General features: G+C 38.5%; 1 protein-coding gene across 1 annotated transcript; it reads left to right on the forward strand.

Annotated features, from left to right (window-relative positions):
* The first annotated feature begins 7,668 nt into the window (after window positions 1-7,668).
* Window positions 7,669-8,739, forward strand: LOC106059771 (uncharacterized). Its single transcript, XM_056041100.1, has one exon. It carries the CDS (start codon window positions 7,669-7,671, stop codon window positions 8,737-8,739), a length of 1,071 nt encoding a protein of 356 aa, XP_055897075.1.
* The last annotated feature ends 543 nt before the right edge of the window (window positions 8,740-9,282 follow it).

Genomic DNA, 9,282 nt, shown 5'->3' on the forward strand with positions numbered 1-9,282 from the left:
ACACCCAATCTCGGATCAAGCTGAAATTTTCCACAATTATTTCTTATACCTGACAAAAGAACCAATTTTTTTAAAAATGTGTTCATCGACTAATGGTAATAAATTTTTATGTTTGGTATCTCAAACAAAGGAAAGAAATTGTACTTGTAAATGATGAACTACTGCATACGAGACTTACTAATACATCTGTACAAGAGAACTCAAAACATTCTGCAGGCATTACAGGTGCCATAACATTGACGTTGTTGTCATTCGCTAGTATAAGTGGATAGGAACAACGCATGCGTGCATGAACGAACAAAAGGAATGACTTAACTCTTTCTCTCCGTATTTATTTACCACATTCTAGTGGAATCAACGCTGGCATCGTCAGTTCGGAGAGAAAGACTTGAGGGAGTTAGCGTAAGGACGAAAGTAAGATGGGGTGAATAAATGAGACGGGGTTAAAGGTCAAGAAGAAAAAGAAGAAAAAAATACTTACTTTATTGGAAAAGGACCTAGGAACAGCATACCGAGATAATAATAATAATTAGTGTACAAAATGTGTGTCCCACTTATTATACATGGATGATCTAAAGCTATATGCAGAAACCGAGCAAAAATTACACACCTTAATCAAAACGGTAAAATGCTTTAGTGACGATATCTGTATGTCTTTTGGCCTGGATAAGTGTGGCATCATAAGCATTAAAAAGGGCAAGGCAACGAACACCAACATTGAATTTGAAGGCATCGAGGAATTGAACTCCGCCTCTATTTATAAATATCTTGGAATAAACCAGAATGCCAAGATAAACCATAAGAAATTAAAAGAGGACTTTCTTGGCAAATATAGGCAAAGAGTTAATAAAATCCTCAACACCAAACTGTCTGGCAGTAATCTCATCACTGCAATAAATAGCTGGGCCGTCCCTGTGCTCCTTTACACGTTCGGTGTGATCAAATGGACTGACACCGACCTACATGACATTGACAGACTCACTAGAAAATTACTAACCAAGTTTCGATGTCTACACCCCAAGTCCTCCACCATAAGGTTATACCTGCCCAGGAAGGATGGGGGTCGTGGATTGCAGAACATCTTCAAATTGTGTAAGATGCAAGTTTTAAAAATACGATCAAAACTGCTCGCCTCCAGCAACAAATTAGTTTCCTTCCTACGGAAATACGACTCCGATGCAACCCCTCTGAACCTACACAATGCTGATGTCAATATCGGTTTGGACGACGTAGGGCATGAGATTCACCAATGGGAAGAAAAAACACTCCACGGAAAATTTCCGGCTTCATTACATGGGGACAACATCGACAAGGCTGCTTCCTTAACATGGCTCAAAGCAGGTCATCTCTACCCTGAAACAGAGGGCTTTGTTACAGCAATACAGGACAGAGTAATCAGGACAAAAAATTACGAGAAGAATATCCTGAAACTCAATGTTGTCAACAAATGCCGAAAATGTGGAAATGTGGGCGAGTCGATTGAACACATTATGGCAGGATGTCCAGCCCTATCAGAATCAGCCTACCTAGGTCGCCATAACCAAGTTGCAAAGTTAATACACCAACACCTGGCTTTGACGTACAAATTGATCGGTAAGGACACTCCCCCTTATTATAAATACTCTCCGCAAGAGGTTCTCGAGTCTACTGAACATCTGCTGTACTGGGATAGGCCTATTCTGACCGACAAAACGGTAGATTTCAATCGCCCTGATCTGCTGCTCATCGATAAAAAAGAAAAAACCGCTACCATTATCGATATCGCCGTACCACTGTCTCATAATTTAAGAAAAACTGAGATAGAAAAACAAAGAAAATATGGGAACCTAGGCTTGGAGATTAAGCGTCTATGGAAATTGTCCAAAATAACAATATACCCCATTGTTATATCAACCGAGGGGATAATAACAACTGACCTCACAGACACCTTCAAGGCCCTTAACATTCCCAGGAACATCTTCGTTGCCTGTCAGAGGGCGGTACTGCTGCAGACCTGCCACGTCACCAGAAAATTCCTCAGTGGAAACTTTTAAAGGGACTACGATGAATTTCGTTTCTCTTTAGCGAAACTCGACCCTGGCAGCGCCAGAGAATGACTACTCGTTCATTTCTAACATAATAATAATAGAGGGATCTTCTACCACGCGGGCACTTGCTCCCTGATTGAAATGAATTAGGACGTAATCATCTTCTTCTTTGAAGTAACGTCTGTATTTGATAAGATAAGAAGATAAAAAGCTTACATATATGAACTCTATGTGAGAAATGCATGAACTAAATCTTATAAATTAACAGACGTTTCTTCAAAACAAAAGATAAAAATTGCGTCCTACGAGTATTAATTTGTTAATCTAATCTTACATGCTTATTAGAGAATTGAAATCTGTTAAGTCATTGGCTTTCATGTCTGATTTAGGAGACCCGTATTGAGCTAGAAGGAGCACTTGCATGAATTTATCCTAGCATTTGGAATAAGAAATGTGCCCTTAGCGTGGTGTCTTTCTGAATATTTTTTGTTTTGGTTAAGTTTTAGTATATGTAAGTTATGGTTTAGTTTAGTACTGTTGGTATTATTGCTACTTTAGTCTTTAGTCCTGAAGAGTTTCCAAGTTTAATGATTTTACAAATGGTTTTACTCTAATTAATAAAGAATTTTTGGCTTTGTTAAATTGACATCTCTGTCTTGCACCTGTTCTATGTGTTTTTGTGTTGCCTTGAGTTGAAAGGTCCCCATAGAGCAGCGGTTCTCAACCTTTTAAGCTCGGCGACCCCTTTTTACAATCCCCCACTCTGCCGCGACCCCCCTCCCATACAAACACACACACAGAAGAGTAGACAATAACATTCCATAATTTCGATGGTCTTAGGCGACCCCTGGCAAATCCTCATCTTCAATCGACCCCCAAATGGGTCGCGAACCACAGGTTGAGAACCCCTGCCATAGAGGATGTATATATATATATATATATATATATATATATATATATATATATATATATATATATATATATATATATTCTAACAAAGGTCTAGCCAGGATTAAATATCATTTCAGTTTAATGTCTTTGTTTGATTTTAAATTAAAAGAAAAAGCCCCAATATTGAGATTCTATGATAACTACATATAAACAAAATTATACAAGAACTTGTACCGAAGTCACTGTCGTGTTCGCGTGAAGTTTTCTTTTCGTGGTCAATAGTTGTGTTTTAATGTCTAGGAAGTAGTTTGTATTGGGCGCGTTTTGGTGTCAAGAATATTGTATGTGTTTACGTCACGCTCAGTTCCCGAATTGTCTTTCTAGCGGAGGCAGCTTTTTAGCTGTTTACGCTACAGTTTACAGTTTCACCGTTTCCCCGTTTTAACGGTACGTAAGTACATAGCTTTAGTAAGTAGGTTGATCTTTCGGTACGGGTGTCGCGAATGAAAAATTCTGTGTTGTACCGGCATAGGTAGATCTAGGTTTTCTTTTGCTTAAGGATGTTAGGCTTGGGGCTATGAAGAAGAGTCTAGTCTTGAGTTCGCCCTTGGAGCCGTGAATGTGTCTAGAGTTGTATCGTAGGGCCGAAATGGAGTGTGCGTGCGTGAAGTGTGTTATTTGTATAATTACCAATGCAATACTTGAATATCCATGATTCATTGATTGGCATATGTTAAAATATATTGTTTATTTTGTAATTAGCTTATTATTAAATATTGTTCTTGTTGAACACTTGTTGATTAGTTATTAACTGTTCAGTTTGAATGACCATTTGTTTTCACTGTTCAGTTATCATGCAACTTGACATGCTGTTGCCCGTTGGTTATTGCATTAGCCTGGTGAGGTGGGGAATCGGTCAGTTCGTTAAACCCTAGATAACTCGTAAAACCCGCCTTGAGAGTCACCACTGTTGATTCTTTTGTAAATGCCTTCCATTAGCACAGCTTCAATACAAGAGTCGTTCAGCCCATCGTAGTTAGTTTTTTTTTTTGCCATCGCTAGAATACAGTACATCTGTGACGTATGTAAGATTTCACATAGAGACAGACAGGGATGGTGAGGGACGGTCGACAGATCATGAGTGGTGCCCCAACAGTCCAACAGACTAAGGGATAGGTGAAGGTGACTAATTCACCTAGTGTATTGTTTCGATTAGACATAGGAAGTGGAAAAAATTCTGCCATGTTTTGTGCGGGAACGCAAGGCCCGGTACTATGAAGCGTAAGTCTTCACTTCTGAAGATTAAAGATGAGTGCAGTACTTCACATGACCACGCAAACCACATGAATATTTTACTGAAGCATAAAATAAAGTAGGTGTGGTAGCCCCTGGTGGGTCCTGGGTTCGAAACTCGATAAAGACTGGGCTTTTTTTTTATTTCAGAATCTTTAGAGTCTGGGTACCTGATATTAATTAAAGAAGAGTAATGTGATTAGTCGTTGTGACACGTGACATCCTCGGTAACTGTGGACGAAAGAAACAGATGATATTAACAACATCTGCCCCATAGATCGTAAGGTCTGAAAAGGGAATTTTACTTTAAATAATAATGAGGGAGGAACTATATAAAAATAAACTTTGTCTCCCTGATTGATAGCTTCTTGACGACAATAAGAGCTCCCTCAAGTGGAATCGATACCCAAAGACTGAGAATAACGTTATCGACCTATCAGATCGAAGATTTGACTTACGGCTAAATTTTTGGACATACCGTTATGTTATCTACAACCCAAGTTATACAACTCAAGTTATACAGCTCAAGTTATACATCTCAAGTTATACAGCTCAAGTTATACATCTCAAGCAATACATCTCAAGTTATACAGCTCAAGTTATACATCTCAAGTTATACAACTCAAGTTATACAACTCAGGTTAAACAAATCAAGTTATACAACTCAAGTTATACAACTCAAGTTATACAACTCAAGTTATACAACTCAAGTTATACAAATCAAGTTATACAAATCAAGTTATACAACTCAAGTTATACAACTCAAGTTATACAAATCAAGTTATACAAATCAAGTTATACAAATCAAGTTATACAAATCAGGTTATACAACTCAGGTTATACAACTCAAGTTATACAAATCAAGTTATACAACTCAAGTTATACAACTCAGGTTATACAACTCAGGTTATACAACTCAGGTTATACAACTCAGGTTATACAACTCAAGTTATACAAATCAAGTTATACAAATCAAGTTATACAACTCAAGTTATACAACTCAAGTTATACAAATCAAGTTATACAAATCAAGTTATAAAACTCAGGTTATACAAATCAAGTTATACAAATCAAGTTATACAACTCAAGTTATACAAATCAAGTTATACAAATCAAGTTATACAACTCCAGTTATACAAATCAAGTTATACAAATCAAGTTATACAACTCAAGTTATACAACACCAGACTGACTCTTTTTAATACAATGTTTAGTAAACATGAGAGCTAGGGAAACTCAAAGACGACCAAATATCCCACAGAGGGGGGGGGGGGGCTAACGAGGCGCTGATCTAAAAAAAAGTAAAATAAAGTAGCAGAGGATGTAAAGGTAACTTTTTTTTTGTGACAGACGGTAAACCTGGGTTTCTTGTGGCCAGCATAACAACCAAGCCCTTTACTTTGTATAAAGTCAAACGCCCATCAGAGTTTGGTGGACTTAGGGGCGTCCTTAAACTACCAAAACTTAAAAGCGCACTCACCGAGATTTGAACCCCATTCCATGCTGATCTAATTATTCTAATATAGTCAGAGCTAATGCAGTTCAAGATACAATAGACGCAAACTTCTAACGGTACCATTGTCATGGGCTTTTCCTGACGTTGTCTAGACCCAGGCACATGGCATCAAAACTTGATAGTGTACTATTGTGTAATGAGGAAGCGCGGTGGCTGAGTGGGTAAGCGCTTAGCTTCAGAACCTGGTTTCAAGTGTTCGAATCTCGGTGAAGACTAGGATTTTGCATTTTGGGCTCTGAGTCCACCCAACTCTAATGGGTACCTGACTTTAGTTGGGGAAAGTAAAGGCGGTCGGTCGTTGTGCTGGCCACATAACACCCTGGTCTTTAACCCTTTGCCAAAGAAACAGAGGACCTTAGAAATATCTGCCCTATAGATCGCAAGGTCTGAAAGGGGAACTTTTACTTTATTGTACACTGAACTTTAAAATGAATATCTACTTTTCACATAGGGAATGGTAGGTTTTAGAACAGACTATTAGTTCCAGAACAGACTTATTTTAAAACATGTTTTACTTATAGATATTCACTGATCTATAATAATAATAAGGCTTGTCTTCGAGCCCGTAGATTTATGAGGAATGCAGTATTTCTCGTGGCTACGCAGCCCCAACTGTGACCTACATATTTTGCCTCATCCAGGGCAAGATCTATATTGACACATGAAATGCGAAGGACGCAATCTATAAGATATAGTGACATCCATGAAATGCGAAGGACGCAATCTATATGATATAGTTTCATCCATTTGTAATAGAAAAACAAATCTTGCTCCTCCATTTACACTTGTAATCCACGCCTCTGATTCTTCGTTTAGTGCCAAAAAGTCAACGCCTTTTTAAGAACGCTCTCATTAAAGCTCCCCCCGCCCCTAGCTTCTCTTGAACGGAAAACTTCCACCAATCAAAAGATTTCGCTCTAGACTTTCCTTCAAACTGTTTATTATCAAATCACAACGCAAAAAGGCGAACAGCGAAATTGATACTTCGGAAATATGTATTATTTTTAAAATAGCACAGCTTTGTGGGTGAACCAGCAAAAGTTAAAAATGCCAGTTTGGCTTTGAAGAAATCAATCTTTTCTCTAAAATGAACAACATTTTTCAATGAAATCTGACTAGATGTGAAAGAAAAAAAAAATTTAATTTATACCAAACTAGACCATGAAAAACTTATTAAGACAATAGAATATACGTATGAGAATTAACTAGAAATCATTTAATTTCTTATGAAACGATCTATAGCAGGGGTTCTCAACCTGTGGGTCGCGAGCCTCTTGGGGGTCGATTGACCATTTGCCAGGGGTCGCTTAAGACCATCGAAAATATGGATTGTTATTGTCTACTCTTCTATTGCTGTATGTGTGTGTTTCGGGGTGGGGGGTCGCGGCAGAGTGGGGGGGGGGTGTAAAAGGGGTCGCCGAGCTATAGGAATACAGAAAAAAATATTGGATTGGAACTGTAATTAGTTCTGTGAACGATTGCTCAACACATATCAATGAATCGACAAACCGGTTGCAATAAATTCCTGGGGTGACGTTGATTCTCTCTACCCGTTTATTAAATTCTATTGTTTTAACGCTTTATAGTAATTAGTCCTATCTCCAGCTTACAATCTGATACAAGTATTGTAAGACAATCACGCAAGGGAGGGAAGCGTGTGTTTAACACGAGATGGAAAGGTTTGAGAAAAAAAATAACAGGGGGAGTAATGTAATTACACTGCCTCTCACAGGGGACACTTTTCTTTTGTGTTACACAGATATGTAATAACGCAAAGATACGCATTACATTTTAAATCCGGCCGCTTCATTTTGAGTTGGCAGAATATTTATAATAAATGATAGTTCTGGTTCCTCTGCGTACACTGAGTGAAAAATTTATATCGGAGCTCACGCTGCCAACTCTGTAAGTTTTTACTCTTTATGAGTTCTCACAGCAGCTATGGAACTTGGCAATGATATTATCACGGACGAGCAACTGGATTTAGGTCTTTTGGTTTGTAGTAAATTACTTAGCCCCTTGTTTCAGTTGTTCGCCATATTTGCAAATATTTTAAATTTGGCAACTTTTTACAAGATTGGGAGTAAAGACGGCGTCAATGTGACATTTCTAGCTCTTTCTTTGTCAGACTTGGCCTACGTGCTTCTAGACGCTCTCAACACGGTGTGTTTACTTATAGCCACGTCTCCGTGGCAACCATCACTTCCTGTGTCTATGTATTCCATCACAGGCTGCGTCATCCCTTATCAGTATATCTTTCTAGAAACATCCACGAGCCTGGAGACGTATCTAGCAGTGACCAGGTGTTGCTGCGTCGCTCTGCCGCTAAAGTTTAAAAATGTCTTCACATTTAGAAGATCCCTATCAGTTATTGTAATTATTTTTATAGGCAACGTGGCTTTCAGGATACCATTGTTGACAACTTTTGGTTTGACCTGGAAGACAAGCTCAGCAACTAACTTAACAAGGCTTACGTTCTATTCCACTGACAGCTACGTCATCTTCAGCAGACTTGAACAGCTGGTCGGCAAGACCTGCTTCCCAGTCCTGTTCCTGCTCATCGCTGCCGTGTGCTCCGTAATTCTAAGCACTTCCTTGCTGACTATGTCATTGAAGCGGAAATCAATGACAATGCCGGTTACAAGCTACGACAAAGTCGCGCTACAAAATCTAAATACAAAAATGGCGATGGATATGGCTTCATCCAATTCTTCGAGGACAATGAAGACCAAGGAAGTGCAGTTGGTCAAAGCAGTAACTCTGGTGACGATGTTACAAGGTGTTCTGTTACTAATTCTTTCTATCTATTCCCTAGTGGAAGCCGCGATTCCAGAGTTTTTCCCAACGAGAAAGTATCGGAACTCTCACAACTTGATTCTGGTTGTGATCTATTTACTTATAACAATGCATGCCGGCGGTAAAACATTTGTTTATTATAAATTTAATTCCAAATTTCGAGAATCAGTAAAGAAAACATTTAATGAGTGTTTAGTACTGAACAAAAGCAGTTAGAGGTTGTTGAATGCACTCAGTACTACTGAACAAAAGCAGTTAGAGGTTGTTGAATGCACTCGTTACTACTGAACAAAAGCAGTTAGAGGTTGTTGAATGCACTCAGTACTACTGAACAAAAGCAGTTAGAGGATGTTGAATGCACTCAGTACTACTGAACAAAAGCAGTTAGAGGTTGATGAATGCACTCAGTACTACTGAACAAAAGCAGTTAGAGGTTGATGAATGCACTCAGTACTACTGAACAAAATCAGTTAGAGGTTGATGAATGCACTCAGTACTACTGAACAAAAGCAGTTAGAGGATGTTAAATGCACTCAGTACTACTGAACAAAAGCAGTTAGAGGTTGTTGAATGCACTCAGTACTACTGAACAAAAGCAGTTAGAGGTTGTTGAATGCACTCAGTACTACTGAACAAAAGCAGTTAAAGGTTGTTGAATGCACTCAGTACTACTGAACAAAAGCAGTTAGAGGTTGTTGAATGCACTCAGTACTACTGAACAAAATCAGTTAGAGGTTGTTGAATGCACTCATTACTACT

The sequence above is a fragment of the Biomphalaria glabrata genome, chromosome 9, assembly GCF_947242115.1.
Source record: "Biomphalaria glabrata chromosome 9, xgBioGlab47.1, whole genome shotgun sequence".
NCBI lineage: Eukaryota > Metazoa > Mollusca > Gastropoda > Planorbidae > Biomphalaria > Biomphalaria glabrata.

Bases quoted from the DNA above. Each gene is read 5' to 3' on its own strand.
- LOC106059771 (XM_056041100.1), top strand. From the start codon at position 7,669: ATGGAACTTGGCAATGATATTATCACGGACGAGCAACTGGATTTAGGT.